The 22,785-nt window shown below is 44.4% G+C and overlaps 1 protein-coding gene across 15 annotated transcripts in view; it reads left to right on the plus strand.

Moving 5' to 3' along the window:
- The window catches only part of Tom1l2 (target of myb1 like 2 membrane trafficking protein), a 118,617-nt gene that overhangs the window by 45,712 nt on the left and 50,120 nt on the right, over positions 1-22,785 (plus strand). For 8 of the 15 annotated variants that reach the window (XM_013364806.4, XM_013364808.4, XM_005339456.5 and 5 more), the window contains one exon: positions 17,532-17,616. In XM_013364806.4, coding sequence (XP_013220260.1) covers positions 17,532-17,616 — 85 coding nt within the window. Of the gene's footprint in view, positions 1-11,336; positions 11,360-17,531; positions 17,617-22,785 lie in introns of those variants that run through there. The other 7 variants (XR_013436412.1, XM_078043018.1, XM_078043020.1 and 4 more) reach the window with 2 other exon arrangements.

Raw genomic sequence — 22,785 nt, forward strand, 5'->3', positions numbered from 1 at the left:
CCATAATTTTTAATATCATAAAATAGCTAGTCATCCCCCTAAATGTAGAAGATAGCCCATTGTTTTCTGTGGCCTCTTTTGTAAGGCCAAATGGTTGAATTCATTAAGAATGCTCTGCCTACAGGTCCTGGCCTAGAGACTGGTGGAGAGGATTGGGGGAGAGATGCTGCTGCAGGTGGTGCCTGCGTGTCTGCTTATTACATGGTAAACCTGGCCGTGCCACTTTATCCAGGTACCAACTCGACTGAGAGCTCTGGGCAAGAAAACAGTGTGAGGCTCAGCCCTTTGGTCTCCACCCTATTAAGAAGGCATGTGTTTTTTGTGTTTTTTTTTTTTTTTTTTGCTGCCTGTTTTCCACTTAGCTTTTTTTTTTTTTTTTTCAGTGCTGAAGAAGCTAGGTACATATTATGTTTCTTTTTCCAAAAAGCTAGAAAAATGCCTACTCCCTGCTGGATTTTGATCATCTTATTTGCATGTTTCCCTTGGCAAGCTTTGTTTTGTATTATTCAAGGTGACCCAGTTAGAACTACTGTTTAAAGTCACATTGTCATTAATAAGTTACACAACCTACATGTGATAAGTCTGTTAGCTCTGAATATCATATAGGAATATAGGAATACATGCTTGTGTTGGATCCCTTCTTATTTAAGTATGGATACTTTTAAAATATAATCGCCCCTGTTTTGTTCTCAGGGTTGATATTCCTGATTTTTCAATGTTGATGGATAGGAAAAATTTCCCAGATGATTTAGAATCCTGTTGTATTTGGCTTTGGAATGTAAATCACATGTGTATGTTGCATGTGCATTTCCCTGGGTGCTGGCTTCCTCGATTAGCTAGGTACCCTCTGGGACAAGGGAGAGTTAACAGGGAGGCCTGGTCAGGATGAAGTGCTTTTTGAGAGATACTGGTCCTAGAAGGCTTTTATCCTTAGAGAAAATAGCCACTGTATTTTTTTTTAAGAGAGAGAGAGAGAAGAGAGAGAGAGAGAGGATTTTTAATATTTATTTTTTAGTTCTCGGCAGACACAACATCTTTGTTGGTATGTGGTGCTGAGGATCGAACCCGGGCTGCACGCATGCCAGGCGAGCGCGCTACCATTTGAGCTACATCCCCAGCCCCATAGCCACTGTATTCAATTAAAAGGTTTACTTGTGTTCAGACCAGCCTGTGCCTGTGCCTCGATATTTTTGGTGGAAGAATTAAATTACTAGTTTTTCATTTTGGTTCTGAGTTTGCCATTTTATTTCTTAGTCTTTTGCAGTATAACATTCATTTTCCTTCTTTTCATAACAACAAAAGCAAAAAGAATTTTAAAAGATTTGTCTCTAAGCTAAGTACTTCAACACATTGATTATTTTTACTTTTTCACATTTCTCTTCTAGGCATTATCTATAATACATCCCCAGTAATTTTGCATCTTATTTTTCCCCCAATAATTTTGCATCATATGTTCTTTACACCACTACAAATTTTTTTTCTGGTTTTCATAAATATTACCATCATGGCTATATAATATTCACTTAGTCAATGTGTCTTAATTCACTTAACTATCATTTTTCTATTTCATATTTGAGAGGTTTTAAGATTTTTAAATGATACTACATTAAATGTGTTCCTGGCAGCTTTTTTCTCTTTTCTCAACAGCTGTTAGGGTCAGGCAAACGTCGGAGGAAGAGACCACTAAGAGACTTGTCTCATGCAAAAGCAAAGGGTTTATTGGGGGCGGGGGGGACCAGCATGCTGGGGCCCAGAGTTCTCCTGAGAGAAACTGGAGCCCTGAGTACAGCTTAAGCAGAGTTTTTATACAGTGTTTAAACAGGGAAGTTCATATGGCAGTTAGGGTGCGAGAGTGGGGTTGTTACAAAATAACCATTACAGAATAATCATGCATTTTGTCAGGGGGTGTTGGGCCAGGGTACAGTTTGACATAAGTAACTGTTTTTAACATAAATTTCGGGTTCCAGGAAAACAGAACTTAAACTTACAGAAAAGCAAAACTTAAACTTAACAGGAGAGAAAAACTTAAATTTAACCTTTACACAGCTTTATATTGAGATGTAATTCACATACCATACAGTTTACCCATTTAAAATGTACAATTCAGTGGTTTTTAGTATATTCACAGACAGTGCAATAATTTCCACAATCAATTAAAACATTTTCAATACCCACTAGTAATCACTCCACATTTCTCTCATCACTCCCAACCGTAGGTGATCACTAATCTACTTTCTGTCTCTGTAGACCTGCCTGAACATTTCATATAAATGTCATTATATAATATATGGCCTTTTTTCCATTTTAAAAATAGTAGTAAGAGTGGGCTGGAATTGTAGCTCAGTGGCAGGGCACTTGTATAGCACATGTGAAGCACTGGGTTCAATTCTCAGCAGCACCATATAGAAACAAACACACAAATAAAATATTCTGTCCATCTACAACAAAAGATATACATATCATAAAATTTACCATTTTAAGCTGGCGTAGTGACACACACCTGTAATCACAATGATTCAGGAGGCTGAGGCAAGAGGATTACAAGTTTGAGGCCAGCCTGCACAATTTAGCAAGACTTAGTCTCAAAAGGTAAAAAGGGCTAGGGTGTAGCTCAGTGGTAAGCATTTGCCTATCATATGCAGGGTCCTGGGTTCAATCCTTGATACTGAAAAAAAAAATAGCATTTAGCCCTTTTTATGGAGGAAGAGGGTTTACAGGGGATTGAGCCCAGGGGTGTTTTACCATTGAGCTACATTCCCAGCCCTTTTTAATTTCTTTCTTTGGGACAGGGTCTTAGTTACCCAGGCTAGCCTTAAACTTGAGGATCTTCCTGCCTTAGCCTTCCAAATCACTGGTAGTACAGGCAGTGCACCACTGTGCCTGGCCATTTTAACCATTTTTAAGTGAACATTCTGTGTCATTGAAGATGTTCACATTTTGTATAGCCATTACCACCATCCATCTTCCAGAACTCCTTCATCTTCCCAAACCAATAACTCTGTTCTCTCCCCTGGTCCCTGGCAACCACCATTTTACTTTCTAGCTCTATGAATTTGACTTCTCTAGCCATCTCTTACAAGTGAATTCACACAGTATTTGTCCTTAGGCAACTGGCTCTGAGTGGAATGTCCTCAAGGTTCAGCCATGTTATAGCATGTGTCAGAATTCCAATTTTTTTAACTGCTGAATAATATTCTATTGTACGGATAGACCACATTTTGCTTATCCATTCATCAGGTGATGGACATTTGGGTTTATACTTTTGGGGCCATTATGACTAAGGCTGCTGTGAACATTTGTGAGTAAATTTTTGTGTGGACATATTTTCATTTTTCTTGGTGTATATGTAGGAGTGGAATTGCAGAGTTGTATGTGGCTTTTTTTTTAAATATGTATTTTTTTTTTAGTTGTAGGTAGACACAATACCTTTATTTTTTTTATTTTTATATGGTACTGAGGACCGAACCCAGTGCCTCATGCTTGCCAAGCAAGTGCTCTACCATGGAGCCCCAGCCCCAGCCTGGCTTTTTTTCTTTTACATATTTTTTTCCCACTATGAATCCTAAAAAGATTACTAGGTCAAAGGATGAGACCCTTTCATGGCCCCATAAGCATGTACAATTTCTGTATATAAGTTAAAAATAGCCACATGTCATAGCACATACTTGTAGTCCTAGCTACCTTGGAGGCCAAAGTAGATGGATGTCTTGAGCCAAGGAGTTTGAGGCTAACCTGGGCAACATAGTGAGACCCTGTTTCAAAAACAGAAAAAGAGAGAGGGGAAAGAAGGAAGGGAGGGAGAGAAGTTGGGAGGGAGGAAAGGGAGAGGGAAGGCAAAAAGGAAAAAGCAAAAGAGAAAAAACTCCCTTTATGGCATGTCCCTTGATGTCTACTGCCCAGATTGTTTTTCCAGAGAGTTCTGAAATGTGTGCTGTCTTCAAAAATGTGATGTTCTGGTTTCACCTTCCCAGCAGTGGGTATTCTTTTCAAGATGCATGTTAATTTAAGTGTAAAAGTTTAATTTCATCATTTTGACATGGGTGTTTTTTGATTATTGGCTGCTGTTCTTCCAAAGACTAGACCTCTGGATGAAAACCATTTGAGCTAATATTTGAGTCTTGCTCGGATGGGTTGCTTTTGACTGCTGCCCACAGATGTCTTTGAATACTGCGAATGCTGTGATGGTGGCAAGGAGAGTGTTTCTCTGTACCCAGTTCTGAAGAGCAGCTCTTTGCAGGAGTTAGTCAGAGCACTCTGGCTCTAATGAGCACAGCAGGTAGGAGCCCTGGGGAACTTTTGGAAGTCTTTCTCCTGGCTTGGGATTTTGTAATCACTCTTTGAGGCAGAAAGGAGACCTTCCTTTTCAGTTTTATTCATGGTGATGCTTGTAGTCCCTGACTGGCCTCATAGGCTGGCTGGTCCCTGGCTAACAGAGTCAGCCAAGGTCCTTTCTGTTCCCAGCCGAATAGCGAGTTAGGATGGCCTCCTGACTCTTCCACCTCGAGGCTGCAGTAAGAGCCTTGAGATGGTTACCTTCCCCTTTTGATTTCTGTACCTGAATCTCATCTTTCCCGAGGTCCAGTCCACAAAATGCATGTTAAGAATTGTTGGTTGATAGGGACTAGAGGTGCAAATCAGCAGTGGAGCGCTTACGTAGCATGCACAAGGCCCTGAATCCCATCCCTAGCGCCACAGAAACAAATATTTTTTTCATGAGGATTCATAACAGCATTATTTGTAAAAATCAAAGGTGTATCCATGTAATGGAATATTTTGGGCTAGGAGTATAGCTCAGTGCTAAAGGGCTTGCTTTGTGTGTATGAGACCCTGTGTTCAGTCCCCAGCACCACAAAAATAAATTTTAAAAAAGAACTATGGCTCACATTTTGTGCACCCCTACTATGTTCCAGATTTTCCTTTTTGTGTTTTGCATCACTAAACTCTGAATCTGACTTCACCTTGTGAGGAGGTGTGACTGTTCTGCCTGCCTTACGAAGAGATGACTAGACTGAAGTTTGAGAGTGTAAGAAATGTGCCTTGAGTCATAGAGTACTTGGACTGTCCCCTAGTCCATCAGATTCAAAGCTATGCCCTTGACCAACGTGCTGTCCTGTCTTCTTTCTTCATGAACTGTTATGATGACCTGCCGCCTGCTTCCTGCCTGCAGCCTCTGCAGACCAATACAGCCCCCATGCTGTTCCCAGAGTGATCTGTCACAAACACTCTTGTTGAAAAGCCCCAGACTCTACACAGAAAATGAAACAACTCTCCAGAATTGGCCTCTGACCTCTCGCCATTCACCTTCGCCACAGCCCTGTGCCTGCAGGCTGTTCTCACTCTGGTTGGCTCTCCTCTCCTCCAAATCCCTGCTCTCCCTTGCCTTTGCTATCACAGGCCCCTCTTCTCCCCTCTTCAGTACCATCAATGATCTGTTGATCCACCAGTCTTTGTTTCTATGTACACCCCTATGCTAACCCTGGTCCCACTGGGTTCTAGCTGTCTGTCTGCAGCCATCTGAGCTCCTGTGGTCAATAGCTCCGTCTTGCTTGTTTCCATCCCAGCTTAGCACAGTGCTAGGCAGGGAGAGGCCTCTTCGTTCAAGATTTCTGTTTGTTTGTTTTGTGGTGCTGGGGATGGAACCCAGGACCTTGGGCATGTTAGGCAAGTGCTCTTCTACCGAGTTACATCTCATTCCTTCAGTTTAAGTTTTTGACTTAAACTGGGAAGTCTTTAGATGGCTTTGCATATTGTCCCTCCCCAAGGAATGGTATTCCCAGAGAAGTCCCTGAGGGGCATCTCCGCAATCAGGAACAGTGAAATGCTCAGGCACATCATGTCTCTTCCTAGAGAGGTGAAGACCACTGGGGAACATGTGGCTGAGGTCCACAGCCCCTGACAAGTGCTCGGGGGAAGAAGAAATTGGCAGCAAAGCAGTGTGCAGAGAGAAGTTCCTGGGAATCTGTGGCCATGGCCCTAAGCTTATCTGATCTGCTTGAGCAAGAGCTCCAACCTGAGCACCACGTCCCAGGGGACCTTTTATCTTCCCAGTCAACTGGCCCTCCTGCCTGACATAAGAGAGCAGCCTGCTAGGCTGGGACAACCGCAGGCAACCTTCCTCCTGGCCTGACCGGCTCCTGCAGGGGCCCCTCCTCCAAGGTGGCACATCTCCATCCCAGCCCTCACCAGCCTCCTCCCCTGCTCTTCTCTCATACTCATTTACTCCACTCATAAGATATTCCATTAAGTACAAAGAAGGAAATACATCAAACCAGCGCCTCTGCTTCTAGAGAACACACCCCAGATGCATTTTAAATCTGTGGATTCCCCTTAAGGGAATTCCAGTTAAAAAAGAACTTGGGTCAGCAGCCCCAGGCCTGTGTGGCTAACAAGCTGCTGTTTTCTCTGTTGTTCAGCTGGCCTGAAGGGCTCCTTTGTTTGGGGAGGGGGAGGATGTGGTGCCCTAATGAGGCTGGGTGTGGAGTCTGGGCTTACACAGAGCTGCCTTCAGAACCGAGATCTTCAGGCAGGAGAGTAAGTTAGTGAGTTTGTGGGTTTGTCAACCTTTAAAGAAATCAGGACATTAAAAAGAGGGGGAAACTAACTGCACTGTGGCATTCAGATCAGATCCTTGACACAAAAGGACATTAGGAGAAAACTGGAGAAATCTGAATGGCATCTGGAGTTTAGCTAGTAGTACTATATCAGTGTCTGTGTTTTGGTTTTGACAGATATACAGTGATTGCTTAAGATGCTGACATGAAAAAAAAGCTGGGAGAAAGTGTATGGGTGCTCTCTCTGTACTGTCTTGCGACTTTTCAGTAAATCTCAAATTGTTCCAAAATAAAAAGTTTATTAATTTGTAAAAAACCAAGGAAATGCCAGGCATGGTGGCACATATCTATAATCCCAGCAGTTCAGGAGACTAGGGCAGGAAGATCGCAAGTTGGAGGCCAACTTAACAAGATCCTGTCCCCAAATCTAAAGGACTGGGGGCATAGCTCAGTGGTTGAGCACCCTAGGTTCAATCCCTAGTGGTGGTGGTGTAGGCAAAGACAAAACAAAATTAATCCTGTAAGTAATTTAACTTGATCCTTTCATCAGCATGTTCTTTTATTCTTCTTAGCCCTTGGTCTTTAGCTTTCACCTTCAAAATCAGTACAGCTGCTGGTCCAACCTGCTGTAGGGACCAGTATCTTCTTTGCCCCGCCCCCACTGCCTTCTATTTGGGAATGGGCTGGGATCCAAGACCCAGTCTACCAGGAAGACCTAGATCTGTGGTTGGCAGTACTCCTACCTGCCGGCTATGCACTGTGGGATTGGTCACTGCTAGGCTTCATTTCTTCACCTATTAGAGAGAACTTGCTTAGAGGGGAAGGGAGAGTCAAATAAATCATGCATAAAAAGAACTGGCCCAGAGTGCTGGGGGTGTTGCTCAGTGGGTACTTGCCAGTGGTACAGTAGCTCTCATCAGGCCCTGGATTCCATTCCTAGCAAGCAAAAAAAAAAAAAAAAAAAAAAAAAAAACTGGCCCAGACCAAAAGTTATATGTTTAATAAGCAGTAGTTTTCTTTTTTTTTCTCTCTTTTTTTAAAAAAAAAATATTTATTTTTTACTTGGACACAATACCTTTATTTTGTTTACTTATTTTTATGCAGAGCTGAGAATTGAACCCAGGGCCTTGCACATGCTAGGCTAGTGCACTCCCGCTGAGCCACAACCCCAGCCCCTATAAGCAGTAGTTTTCATTCTTCCTACTTTTCTCTGATTTTTGGTGAAAGGAATACTAATTCCTTTAAGACTTGCGATCAACCATCCAGCATTGGCTTTGAGGCCAAGAGGCTGCCATGGGGCCTAGCAACCACACTGTACTCCCTTCTCCCCCACATGATACTTCCCAGGGGCCAAGAAATGTGACTCTTTTAGTAGCTAGTTTTAAGTGCTTTAGGAGTTTTAACATTTAGATTCTTGAAATTATACCATGACTGCTTCTTCATCCTACCTGGGAGCCGAGTCAAATTTGGGGGCTTCCTTCGGGAAGGGGAGCCCCTTGTGGCTTCTGTGCATGGAGCTCTCCTGGCTCAGAAACCCAGAAATTTTAAAGGCTGGAGAGAGTTCCAAGGGTGTTGAAGCTGGTGGGCTTAGTTGTGCATGGCTGCTTACCTGTAGGTGGCAGTGGTGACACGGGAATGTTCAAGGCTGGATACCCAGGGCAGGGTGCTGGCAGAGAGCCCCTTTTAGAAGAACAGCAATAATAACAGAAATAACAGCCATGCCAACTGCGTGTGGAGAAGGGAACTCTGGGCTAGGGGCTCTGTTGGGTTTTTCTGGGTGTTTACTCTCTCATAACCACGGGAGAGAAGTCTCTTATTACTGCATATTACAGATGTGGGAAATGCCAGGGGAGGTCAGGTGACTACCCTGAGGTCACATAGTAATTGGCAGAACTAGGACTCACAGTAGTCCGAGTTCACAACCCCTTCCCATAATAGCCTCCTCTATAGATACACAAAGATGCACATTTTGCCTGCACCAAACTGCATGGGGCCTATTGGCCAGGGACCTCTGAAAGGCTTACAGTCATCATTTTACTTCCCAAGGGCCCTGGCAGTATAAGGTTAGACCTGTTGAGGACATGAAAATGTCCTACCTCCAAGCAGTTTTAAATTCAGGTAGGGGACTGAAAATGTATTCACAGCTCCTAGCCAGTAAAAAGGGCATCTCAGAAGGCATAGACCAGGACACTCCAGAGAGGCTATTGAATGGACAGGCTGAAGTGAAGGTCCCCAGGCCTGAGAAATACGAGGTGACTTCCTCAGGCTTGCAGCATCCTCCTGGGGCTCCTGCTTTCACCCACCTTTGCTGTGGAAGGAAGACTGAAATGGGTCATCCTTCAGTGTCGTTGGCTCTGGGGGTGTGTGAGTGGGTTATGTAGGCCCGAGAACGACCACTTTTACCACTCTGTTCACAAAGTAATGAAAATTCTGGCCAGAGCAATTAGGGAAGGAAAAGTAATAAAGGCATCAGAATGGGCAAGGAAGAAGTAAAATTTATATCTCTGTTCACAGATGACATGACTTCCTATATAGAAAACCCTAAGGATACCACATACAAAAGACCCTGTTAGAGCTCTTAAATAAATTTAGCAATGTTGCAACATACAAAATCAGCATTCAAAGATCAGTTGTACTGCTATGAACAATGCAAAAAAAAAAAAAAACTAAGAAAACAATTCCATTTATAGTAGCACCAAAAAGATTAAAATACCTAGGAATTAACCAATGTGGCAAAAAGTTTATGCACTAAAAACCACAAAATATTGCTAAAAGAAGCTGTATATGGTGATATGTTCCTGTAGTCCCAGATGCTTGGGAAGCTGAGGCAGGAGGGTTGCTTGAGCCTAGGAGTACAGGGCCAGTCTTGGGCAACATGGCAAGACCCCGTCTCAAAAGAATATATGTGTTTTTGTGCATGCACATGCACACATGTTTATATGTATACATATATATATATACATACACACAGACATATATATGTACACACACACACATATATATGAATGAAAAATAGATAAGTAGGACAATCAAAATTAAAAATTTTGTGCATCAAAGACATCAATCTAGGCGCAGTGGCGCACCCCTGTAATCCCAGCAGCTCAGGAGGCCGAAACAGGAGGATCATGAGTTCAAAGACAGATTCAGCAATTTAGCAAGGTGCTAAGCAACTCAGTGAGACCCTTCATCTAAATAAAATACAAAAATGGACTGGGGATGTGCCCCTGGATTCAATCCCTTGTACCAAACAACAACAACAAAAGGCACTATCAAGAAAGATAACCCACAGAATGGGAAAACATATTTGCAAAGCATATATCTGATAAGGGATTAATATCCAGAATCTAGAATACATAAAGAACTACAACTCAATATTAAAAATAAACAAATTTTAAAAACCACCCAATTAAAAAACAGACTAGAGCATGGTAGCATGCCCATAATCCCAGCTTCTCAGGAAACTGGGGCAGAAGGATCCTAAGTTCAAGGCTAGCCTGGGCAACTTAGTGAGGTGCTGTCTCAAAGTAAAATTTAAGGGCTGGGGATGTGGCTCAAGTGATAGTGCGCCTAACATGTGTGAGGCACTGGGTTCAATCCTCAGCACCACGTAAAAAAAAAATAAAATAAAATAAAGATGTGTGTCCACCTAAAAACTAAAAATAATAGTAAAAAAATTTAAAGATAGCTGGGGATGTAACTCAGTGGTAGAGCACAACTGGATTCAAACTGAAAAAAAAATAAAAATTAAAAATAGATGAAGGACTTTTAGTAGATATTTCTCCAAAGGAGATATATGAATGGTTTATAAATACATGAAAAGATGTTCAGCATCACTAATCATTAGGGAAATGCAAGTCTAAACCACAGTGAGATGCCACTTCACATCTGGTAGGCCAGGATCACATAATTGAATTGTGGTACCGATATTTGATCTCAGGTCTGTCTCTTTGTAAAGCCTGGGCATTTGCATGATTTTGTCCTATCTTCTAGCAAAGCCTAAGTCCTGATGTGAGGTGGATCATCTTTGATGATTTCTGAAATTGCCTGATCCTAACTCTCAATTCATGAGAGGAATCCCATCACCACTATTTTAACAAAAAATAATACAGCTCACACTTCCATTGAGACGCAGATGCTAAAATAAATGACCTCTGTATAAGCTGGAAGTGTTCTTGTTCTACTGGATGAAGCTGTGGAGAAGTGACACTTGCTTTTTACATAACACACTAGAACTCACATATCCAAACAAAAGCTGCACTTACAGGCAGTGACAACACTCTCCAAGAATATAGCAATCGCTCCAAACGTGTGTGCAGCAGCCTTCAGTCTGCAAAAAAGCCTCTTTGTTTTAATTATCACTCATTTTTCTACCAAAAAAGATACATCCTCATCTTTTTCACTCTTCTTATTCATCACACTCAGAACCCATAGACAGTTCTGACCACCCTGACAAAGCAAACCCACCCACAAATGGTGAGACTGCCTCCTCATGAATGTGATACTGGTGTTGGGCTGCGCAAGGGCCCTGGGGAGGCTCCTGAGATTGGGAGCAATTTTAGCCAAAGTCCTCAGATGGCTCCAGTTTGGCAGGTATAGGACAGTTTTTGATTCTTGTTTACAAGATGAGGAAGGGCTGAGATGACACTTCAGCATCAGCAATGGGTAAGAGCCAGATGAGCTCCAGGGACACCCTGCCCCCATCCCACTCATCTCAAGTATGAGGAAGAGTTCAGTTCACAAGGCCAGAAAGCAGCAGGTCTGGGCCTTTCTGGGAAATCAGACTCATGCAGTGGAGGACAGCTGGGCTGGTAAGTGGCAAGACTGGGAAGGGCAGGGGTGGTGGGAGGCACCTGGGAAGAACAGTGTGAGGCACCTATCACTTTGGGCTTGAGAAGAAAAAGTTAAGGGAGCAAAGGATGGGCCCAGTACAGCCCCTGGGATAGCAGAGTGCACTGTTGAAAGCCCAGGCAGAAGCAGGATGAGCCCCCGTGCTGTGGGAGTTCCTCCATGTGAAGTGATCCTTGTCTCCAGCCTCCTTCTGCACCCAGACTGCCTCTGAATACCTGCCCTGCATATCCCCCAGCCCCCCAGCTTAGGTCCCCTCCCAGAGGAAGTGACTCACTAGTGGGGTCACACACAATAGGGGCATGTCTTTGGCCATCAACCCAGCAGCCTCCCCAGCAGGAGGCTCATCCTGAAGCCAGGGCTCTTCGCCAGGAATGCCCTTGTGACCCTTCCCAGCCAGCAAGGGGCGAGGTCAGCCCATCAGGGGGCCATCCAGTGCTAGTCGTCATCCCCTTCATAGAACTCAGGCTATGACATACCGAGATTGCTCTTTGGTAGGGCCACAAGGGACACAGTCTTGGGAGGCTTAATAGAGGAAATATTAAATCAATGAAACCTCATTTCCAAGTTCGGTTTAGCAGCAGAATCCATTAACCTTATATTCACCCTCTCCCTTCCTCTAATAATACCAGCAAGGGGTTCAAAGGCATGATAACTTATCCTCAGGGTCAGCGCGTTCTATTCAATTACAGGGATTCAGCGTTTTTCAAGCTAAAAGACATATACTCATTTTGATTATAAGGAACCAACCCAAAAAGAACATTCTTTCTTTTCACTTTGCTGGAAATGCCATACAAACAGAACCGTGGGTATCTGGCTCTGCTGAGACAGACGAGGGAAGTAAGGCTGACAGAGCAGCTCAAATCAATTCTTATTTTTCTCCTCATAAAAGAATTCCCGGCAAATAGGAACAAAGTTATATCTGATTGCCTCTGGAACTGAGGCCACTCATTGTGGGCGCCCTTCCTTCGTCTGGTCCCCAGGCCAGAGGAAAGCAAAGTTCAATCTCATTTCTTTTGTCACATATGTTGTCAAATCCTAAAATAAAGCATAGTAAAACAGCAAAAACAATACTCCAGGGAGCATGGGGCAAGCCATTCCTACCTCCTGTTCTGTGGGGCGGGTAAAGATTAAGACACCAGTGACCCTGGTTGCAAAATGCTGAGCTCTCTGGTGAAATGCTAATGGCCAGGGGCGATGCAGGACTGGGCTGGGCAGGGCTGGGGCAATCGGATATAGCTTCCATTAAACCTTCAGTGCCAGAGTAGCATATTATCTGGTTGCTGTTGCCATGGCATTTTCTCCGTTCAGGAAAAGCCACCTCCTGCATGGTGTAGGATCTGCCATGATGCCCTGAAGCCTTGACCCTGACAGCAGTGATAGTGCTCCTGCCCAACCACCCTCCCATGCACCCTCCTAAGACATCCCTGCTGGGAGGAGCCTCCCAATCCACTGGGCTTGGTTTCTTGGCTAGTGCTTTTTTTTTTTTTTTTTAACACTTTGATGTTAAATATAGTGACTTCAGAAACAGCCAGCACCAGAAGGCAAAAGAGGGTGGTATTAGCATTTTGCATTCAGCAGCATGCTTTTGGTGAGCGTGTGGGGGGGGGGGGAGGGGAGAACAGTCAAATCCTCTACCTCCCTAACAATTGATTGTGGATAGGAGCCCAGAGGTGCCAGCACCAGGGAATGGCATTCAGGGATGCTCCAGGCCAGGTGTGGAGAAAGAAAAAAAGAGGTTTCAGTGGGTAGGGAGCTCATTGGGTAGTATGCCCAATAGTATGAAATGAGCCTTCTGGATTACTATCTGCTAGTGAGGCAAATTGGCCTCTACAAACCAGGTGGAAAGAAAAATCAATCCCAACATTCTACACAGATCCATTATTGCCTCTTGCTTCAGATTTCAAATATGCTTTGTGAATGTTAATTGTGGATGTTCCCCTTCCTCTGGAGAGACAAGAGGATGAATTTCAAGTTCTCATCCCTGCCTTATAGGATGTCCTTTTCTATAACAGCTGTCACCACCCTCCCTCACCCATCTTAAGAGAAAGATAACAGGACCAATGGAAGGTACCCTGAGTGCCATCTAACTAGCCTGCAGACTCCTCCAAGGCAGCTCTTTACGTAACTTTAAGGCAAAGTAAAGCCACATGGTCCCAATACCATTTACTAGAGATTGACAAAGCTCTGCAATGTAGCACTTGGCATCCTTGGAACTGGGGAGAGGGAGATGGATAAGACCCTGCCTTCAGAGGTCAGTGTGATGGGGGAGGCAGATTGGCAGGCAGGCATGAGGCATTCCAGCTCGGGGCTATAACAGGACAACCACCATATTCTGGGTGCTCTGGTACCTGTACCAATGGGCTGTTGAGGCAGTGAATATCACCCTGCTGTGCTGTGACAGATACAGAGCAGGCAGGACGATGAGATAAGCCAGTGAGAACCAGCCAGAGATTGTGCTCTCCCAGAGGGAACTATCAAGGCTCTGTCTCTCTCTGCCCAGCTGGAGAGAGCACAGGGAGGGCATGATGTGGAACAGTGGTCCTTAATCTTGGCAGCATGTTACAGTCACTCAGGAAACTTTCTAAAAATACTGATACCTACCCCCTCCTATGCCAATTAAATCCAAACCTCTGGGTCATGTGTGTCCCAGAAGCTCCTCGGGCGGGTCTCTTGTACAGCCAGGCTGAAAACCACTGACTTGGGGGAAGGAATGTTAACTCAGTCCTTCCTCGGACACCAGCAGATTGTGCAGTTATCAAGTGCTAGACACTGGAGCACACAGGAGGGAGGCGAGTCCGACTTAGTCCCCACGCCAATGGAGCTCACAGCTGGCGGGGCCCTCATTCTGGTTCTGATCCTGAGCTCCTAGGCTGATCCCCATTTCTTCTCTGGGTCTTAGGTTTCCTGTCAGATGAGGCAACAGGCCTGAATTTTCTCTGATTCCCACTTCCTTGTTTCCTCCAACCCCAAAGTCTGTTAGCCTGTTTATATTCTTTCTTTTTTTGGTGATTTTTTTTTAATTGAAAAATATACATAACGTACAACTTTTTCATTTTCACTATTTTTAAGCGCACAGTGCTATGATGCTGAGTACATTCACATCCTTGTGCAGCCATTACCACCATTCATTTTTCAGAATACTCTCATCTTCCCAAAATGAAACTGTCCCCCTTAAATACTGACTCCCCACTTTCCCCTTCCCTCAGCCCCTGACAAGCACTGATCTGTTTTCTGTCTCTGTGACTGTGACCACTCCGGAGACCGCACAGGCATGGAATCAGAGAGTATTTGGCCTTTTTTATTTATTCTACTCAGCTCTCAGCATAATGTCCTCAAAGTTCTTGTTTTGTTCTGTTGGTGCTGAAATGGAACCCAGGTGTATGGCTAAATTGCTGAGGGTCTCACTCAGTTGCCCAGGCTGGCTTTGAATTTGTGATCCTCCTGCCTCAGCCTCCCAAGTCACTGAGATTACAGGTACCTACAATACCACGCCCAGCAGCTCAGCTATGTTTTAGTATGTGTTAGAAGTTTATCTTTTTTAAGGCTGAATAATAGTCTATTGTATGAATAGACATGTTTTTTAAAATCCATTTACCTGTGAATGGACAGCTGGACGGTTTCTACTTTCTGGCCATTATGAATAGCACTGCTATGAACATGGGTATTCAAGTATCCCTGCTTTCCATTCTTTTGAGTATATACTCAAAAGACCTAATGGATCTTATGGTAAGTTTGTGTCTAATGTTTCGAGGACCCCACATACTGTTTTCCATAGTGACCACCCTATTTTACATTCTTGTCAACAGTACAGGGAGGTTCCAGTTTCTCCACATCTTCACCAACACTTATTGCTTTTTTATAGTAGCCATCTTAATGAGTATAAGATGATTTGCATTTTGATTTGCATTTCCTGAATGCTTAGTGATGTTGCAGTATCTTTTAATTATATGTGACCCATTTGTATATCTTCTTTGGAGAAATGTCTATGTATATTCTTTCTTTTTTGGTGATTTTTTTTTAAATTGAAAAATATACCTAACGTACAACTTTTGGGTTCTTTCCCCAATTTTATTTCAAATTTTTTTTTTTTAGTTGTTGATGGAACTTTATTTCACTTATCTATTTTTTTTTTTAAATATGTGGTGCTGAAAATCAAGCCCAGTGCCTCACACATGCTAGGCAAGCGCTCTACCACTGAGCCACAACCCCAGCCTTCTTTCCCCCATTTTTTAATTGGTTGGATTTTGGTTTTTAAGTTGTAGGATTTCTTTGTATATTCAGAATATTTGCCTTTTATCATATATATAGTTTGCGAAGATTTTTCTCCCATTCCATAGGTTGCTTTTTTACTCTGTTGATAGTGTACTTTAATTCACAGAAGTTTTTGTTGATTAGTTGATTGGTTGGTTTCTGGGGATCGAACCCAGAGATGCTGAACTATATTCCGGTACTTTTTATTTTTTATTTTGAGACAGAATCTCACTAAGTTTCCAAGGCTGACCTCAGCCTTCTGACTAGCTGACCTTACGGGTGTGCACCATCACACCTGGCAGAAGTTTTAAATTTTGATGCAGTTCAATTTTTCTTTTTTTTTCTTTTGCCTTTAACATTATATCCATTGAATCATGGTTAAATCTAATATCACAATGACTTTTATAGTTTTCACTCTTATGTTTACATCTTTAATTCATTTGGAGTTAAGTATAAGATAAGGGTCCAACCTCATTCTATTGCGTGTGGAGAGCCAATTTTTTTCAGCATCGTTTGTTGAAAGGATTGTCCTTTCTCCATTGAATGGTCAGAAGATTGTTTTGTGGATGAAATAGAACAATATATGTTTTATGAAATAAAACATGTAATATACTGTGTGTGTTCGCTTCCTGTCACTGTGACAAATACCTGAGAAAAACAGCTTATAAGGAAGAAAGATTTCCTTTGGCGCCTAGTTTCAGAGGTTTCAGTCCATGGTTGGTTGACTGTGTAGATGAGAAACACATGGTAGAGCAAAGAAAGGAAAGGCTGGGGTCCCCGTATCTCCTTAAGGGCACACCCCAGCAACCCAACTTTCATCCACTAGGCCTCACTTTCCAAAGGTTCCACCATCTCCCAGTAGTACCACAGACTGGCAGCCACGCTTTTAACATATGGGCTTTTGGGGGACATCTAAAATCCAAACCATGATAACAAACCTAATAAGCAGCCTACCAAATGATGCTCCCTTCTTCCACCTTCTTTTCTGAAATGTGGTTTTTTTTAATTTTATTTTTTATTTTTAGGTGGACTCAATATCTTTATTTTCACATTTACATGGTGCTGAGGATCGAACCCAGTGCCTCACACATGCTAAGCGAGTACTCTACCACTGAGCCACAACACAAAAGGGGCTAACTAAAATGTGTTTTTTTAAAGAAAGAGTGAGAGAGGAGAGAGAGAGAGAGAGAGAGAATTTTTAATATTTATTTTTTAGTTCTCGGCGGACACAACATCTTTGTTGGTATGTGGTGCTGAGGATCAAACCCGGGCCACACGCATGCCAGGCGAGCGCCCTACCACTTGAGCCACATCCCCAGCCCCTAAAATGTGGTTTTTAACTACAGCAGTTCATCTTTAGTCATTGTGATAACAAGTACCTATAGAGGATTGACTGACTGTCATGTTGTATTTCACATATATTAACCCATTTAATTTTATAACAATTCTGTGGGAGTAGGTACTGTAGTTTGGGCATGTAGAGGTTAAGTAATTTGCCCAAGGTTACATAACTAGTAAGTGATGGGGCCTATATTCAAACCCAGGTGGTTTGGCTGCTGAACTTGTGGGTGCATATACTTGACATGCTCATGTGTTGGGTGATTTGTGATGGCTCGGGCTGGAGCTTTCTGGTCTGGAATTTAGAGAATGAAGGGCCTAGTCATGACCCTGGCCCCCGGGCCCACTTATGATGCTTTAAATCATAAGTAGAATTGAAATCATGAGTGTCCTTTCATGAAAGCAGCACCCTCAGATTGGATCCATCGGCTCAGCCCATCTGCTTGGGTAGAGAATGTGTGGTTCTGGTCTCGTCTCTCATTTCCTTCCTGGGTTTCCTTATTCCAGGAGAAATGTAAAACAGTGTTCTCTATGATTTCACAGAAAAGGCAACTGATGGCTCCCTGCAGAGTGAGGACTGGACATTGAACATGGAGATCTGTGACATCATCAATGAGACGGAAGAAGGGTATGTGTCCCTGCCAACCGGCCGCCCCCCCCCTCCCCGCCAAAGCCTCCCTCTACTCTCTGGGGTCACTCAGAGCTGGTCAGGGCTCAAGGATGATGGGTTCGACTTCCAGTTTTGTTTTAGTCTGTTCACTGATAAGCCATTGATTGTGTTTTTTTTTCCCCATCTGTTTCTATCCCTCCTCCCCCAACCTGCTTTGAATCATAAGTGGAAATTAAACTGCTTGGTTACCCAGTCCCTAGCGGCTGTTCGTCTCTATTACCAAATCTTTACCTTTCCTGCCCTCCTCTCAGCCTCTGCAATCCCTTGGCAAATGTGGGGCTATCTCTGCCCTGGTTTGTTGGTCAAGAGACCCAGGAGTCACAGAAGGCGATCCAGAGTGTGGTCAGACAAGGCAGGGAATGAGCAAGGGGCACTCATGGCACAGAGCAGCTGAGTATTTCTGGCATGGGTGACTTAACCCATGACTTGCCCCTCTTGTGCTCCTGCACTCCTGGATCTGTTTGTTCTTACTGTTCCTTGTGTTATCTACTTCTACTTTAAAGTCCACTCTATTTGTACTTCTTCTAAACTACTCTGTGTTTATCCCAGTCGCACACTATAAGCCTTTTATTTACAGTCACTATGCCTTCTTCTATTGCCAGGTGATTCTTTAGGATTTTCCATGCTCTTCTCCACCATAAGATGGCTAAGTCCCTTCCCAAGCAGCAGAAAAACCCCACAAGTTGGGCTGATAGTAGGGTGCCCATATGCTTCCTGACCCTTACTAGAGGGCTTCTGACTGCTGGGTCCTGACTGTGCAAGAACAGTTGGGACCCAGGCAAACTTACTATCCCTCCATATATGAAATGGCCAATTACTTAACTTCAGAAGGTTGGACCTGCTTTCATTCAGCAGATATTTGTGACATGACTGCCTTGTGCCAGGTCCTGTTCTAAGTAGAAGCAGCATAGCAGTAAGCAAGTCAAACTCCTTCCCTGCCTTCGAGGAGCTGCTAGTCTAGAGTGGGAAGGTGGGCTGTGAAGAAAATAATTAAAACACAGATGGGGGACAGGAGGGAGCAAGGATAGAGAAGGCTGGGAATTAGCAATTTTACATAGTAATCAAGGAAATGTCACCAAGAAGGTGACCTTGAACAAAGTCTTGAAGGAGATGAGGGAGTGAGGATTATACCAAGGAAGAACTATCCAGGCAGAGGGAACAGCAAGTCCAAAAACCTTGGCAGAGTGTATCTGGTGTGTTTGAAGAATATTAAGTAGCTCGATAGTAAAGGCCCAAGATGATGTCAAGGATGTGAAGGGCATCCAGAAGTGCAGGGCTGCGTAGGCACCAAGGTAGCTTCAGCTTTTGATGAGAGGGAACTCACAGGGATGTTTGATCAGGAAGAGGCATGTTCTGATTTCCTGTCCACTGTGTTCAGAATGGCCTGGCTGGAGGCAGGCCAAGGCCAGAAGCAGACAAACCAGGTAGGTTCTTACAGTCATCCTGGTGTGGGTGAGCTTGAGGAGGATAGTAATAGGGGAGAGAGTATGGAATGATTAGATTCTGTATAGTTTTAGAAGGTAGGGCCATTGGTATTTGCTGGTGTGGGATGTGAGAAATAACTCCCAAGGTTGGAGCCTGCAGAGGCACAGGATGGAACTGCCATGTTCTGAGATGGAACAGACTTGTAGGGTCTGCTACCAGCTCAGCTCCCAGGAGAGATGCTACAGGGTGACTGCACAGGTGACTCTGGAGTTGGGGGCAGTGGCCTGCACTGGCCCTTACTCTAATACCATAATCACTGGAAACAGCCTGGCTGCCTTCCTTCAGACTTTCAAAGCTCTTCTTTTTCTGGTGAATTACACAAATACCTATGTAGCTTGAGGGCAGGGGCAGGAACTCTGGGTTCCTTTATTCCTTGCATCCCTTTCAGTTGCCACTTATTTATTCATCTATCCAGATATCCAGCTGTGTTTAGCCCCTACAGGTGGAGGGTTAGTCCTCCAAGATGCCAAAGGGGATGTGCCAGTCTTCGAGGGCTTACCTGGGAGCACTGTTGGGACTGAGGCCAAGGCCTGTGCCCAATTCTGTGGGCTCTGAAAGAGAGGCAGGTGCAGAGGTGTCCTGGAGGCTTTAGTCTGGGGCTTAAGATTGACAGGATGAAAAAGTGTGCTCTGTAGCTCAGGGTGGCATACAAAGGGTCAGTGAGTTGAAAGATACACTTATGGTCTTGGATGCACGGGGCAAAGAGGGAACATCTGGAATCAGGCTGGAAAGGAGGTCCAGGTCAGGTGTGTCCTTTTCTCATCTGCTCTGTTCTTCCAGGCATCTGCTTTCACCCTTTTCCCTCCCATCTAGACCCTGCCTCAGATCTTGGCAAGCCACCTGTTGCCAACAAGTCTCAGGGACTTCTCAGGCTCTTAGGGTGAAAACCCTCAGCCACGCCTCTCTGCAGCTCCACTCCAGGCCCTTCAGCCCCACTGATCTTTCAGCTCCTTGAATTCTCTGCATTCCTATCCCCAGTTTAAAATTCTCCACAATATGAACATCATACAAATATGTCCACAACTCTCCTTTCTCAGTGAATTGCACAAATAGTCTGTGGCTTGAAGGCAGAGCAGGAACCTTTCCAAAGGGGCTGACCTGGTGCTTGCTATCTCAAGCTAAAGCTCACAGACGGTCCGGACACCCATTCCCTCTGGTGGCCCAGGCTCCTGCTGGTGCACCTTTGAGTGAGCGAGGATTTTTCATCTTACCTCAATTATGAGATTGTTGTCTTAAGTCCCTTCCCAAGTGGGAGAAAAAAAAACCACAAGTTGGGCTGATGGGAGGTGCCCACCCATTCTCTCTTGGTCCTCTCTGGAGAGCTTCTGACTACTATTCCTTGTTTTCCCCAGCTGGCCATTTTCTCTAAATGATTCCCAACACTCACAGGATCTGGGCTCAAACCTTGCTTCACTGGCACTGGCCCCCTTCCCTCCAATTTGGACAAGTCCTTCCCTCCAATTTGGACAAGGTGATTCCATAGTACCTAATATAATACTTAAGTTCATCCCAGTTTAAACTTATGCATCAGCGTGAGATCAGTGTCTGTCTTGTGCCACAACCCCTGCTAGTCTGTAGGCTCCACGAGGGCAGGAATTCCATCTCTTTTATCACTAGGTTAGCCCTAATCCTAAGAACAGCATCACATGATCTACTCTCAGTAAATATTTGTTGGGTAAGGGAATAAATGAATAAAGTCCCTCAGGCGCTCACAGTCTTATGAGGAATGCAGGCATGTAAACATAATCATAACACAGCATGACAAGGGCAGAGAGAGAGAAAGAAGCTCAATATGGCTGTGGAGACGGACTAATGCAGTAGCCACCAGCCAGCCTGGAGGCTTTGGGGCCTGTAATGAGGCAGTACATACGGCAAAGCCTTCTTGGAGGAGGAGGTAACGCTTAAATGGAGTCTTCTAGGGTACCAGGGCACCTTCTAGGAGAGGCAGGTGGATGACGGGGTGGGCCGCGGAATCCCCAGGCTGCAGAGCAGTGTGTGCAGCAGACATAGGAAGCATAATGTGGTGGATGGATTAACAGTGCGAAGCCTGGAGCCATCTGCCTGGACTGGAAACCTAGGTCACTGTTCACTTGTTGTACGACCTCGGGAGACGTTACATTTCCCTGTCTCAGTCGGTCTTGCTGTTTATAGGCTGGGGTTACTAACAGTACCTTATCTTATAGGGTTGTTATAAGGATTAAAGGAATAAATATACATGAAAGATCTGTCTACATGACTATGTGACAAAATACCTGAGATGATTGACTTTTTAAAAAAAAAAAAAAGAGAGAAATGCCTTAGTTTAGCTCATAGTTTTAAATTTTTGAGAGGTTTTAGTTCATGGTTTGTTGGCTTTTTGCTTTGGGGCCTGTGATGAGGCAGTACATATGGCAAGAATGCATGTAGCAGAGGAAGCTGCTCCCTTCATGGTGGCTGGGAGGCAAACAGGCCTAGGAAGTGCCCAAGATGCACTTCAAGGGCACCTCCAATGACCTAATTTCCTCCCACCAGACCCTACCTTCTAAAGGTTCCACCTCCTCCCAATAGCACCACAAGCTGGGGTCCAGGACTTTACCATATGGGCCTTGGGGGCCATAGAAGATCCAAACTACAGCATCATGCTATGTAGATGGACTTGCTCCTTATCCTTTAAGGTCCTGGCAGGTGCATATTGGTGAACTGCCCCACCAGCCTCTCCCTGGGCTCTCCTCAATTTCCAGGGCTGAGGTCACCTTTGGCCTGAGGAACTCTGATGCCCGAGGCCTTGTATGACAATCCAGTGTTCATTAACCATGAGTGCCTGTTTGAGACCCTGTTTACCAGGCTTTGCCCCAGACCTGCCTAATTAGGACACACATGTGTATTTGGGAATTGCTCCCCAGGCAATACTGGTCTGCAACTCTGATAAGGATCTTCTGACCTGGGTCATTTTCATGACCATCTCTTCCCCAGTTCACTGAGTCTTTGTCTGCACTGTAGCCTCTATGCTGGAGGGACACAGAAGGAGCAGAGCGAGATCATAGCTGAGCGTGCGTGCGTGTGTGTGTGTGTGTGTGTGTGTGTGTGTGTGTGTGTGTATGGGTGTGTTTTTTCAGGGTGATCGAGGAGAGGCAATGGAAAATGAGAATGCTTCTCAGAAGAGCAGGTCTGGAACTGAAGCCCCAATGGTCTACAGGCCCTGGGGACCAGTGATGAGCTTGCTGTATGCCTGGAAAGCATGGCTCTCAGGAGTCCAGGGTGGGAGGGGGCTGCAAAGGTGGGATCATGGGGCTTTAGGGGACTACCATGACAGGCCTGGCCTTTCCAGTGAGTGCTCCTGAGGTTTGATGCCTCTTAAACTTGCCTGATCTCTCCTGCCTGCTCCATCAGGGCCCTTGACTCAGCTTATCTTGCCTTCTCTGGTTTTCTTTCTTTCTTTTTTTAAATATATATATTTTATTTTTTAGTTGTTCTTTATTTTATTTTTATGTGGTGCTGAGGATCAAACCCAGGGCCTCGCATGTGCTAGGTGAGCATTCTACCGCTGAGCCACAACCCCAGCCCTGGTTTTCTGATTCTAGCTGTCTAATCTGCAGCAGCTCCTGGAGACTTTGCAGTTCCTCTGACCTGACTGTGATGCTCCTCTCTGAAGCTTCTCCCCTG

This window comes from Ictidomys tridecemlineatus, chromosome 3 (assembly GCF_052094955.1).
Source record: "Ictidomys tridecemlineatus isolate mIctTri1 chromosome 3, mIctTri1.hap1, whole genome shotgun sequence".
NCBI classification, from domain to species: domain Eukaryota; kingdom Metazoa; phylum Chordata; class Mammalia; order Rodentia; family Sciuridae; genus Ictidomys; species Ictidomys tridecemlineatus.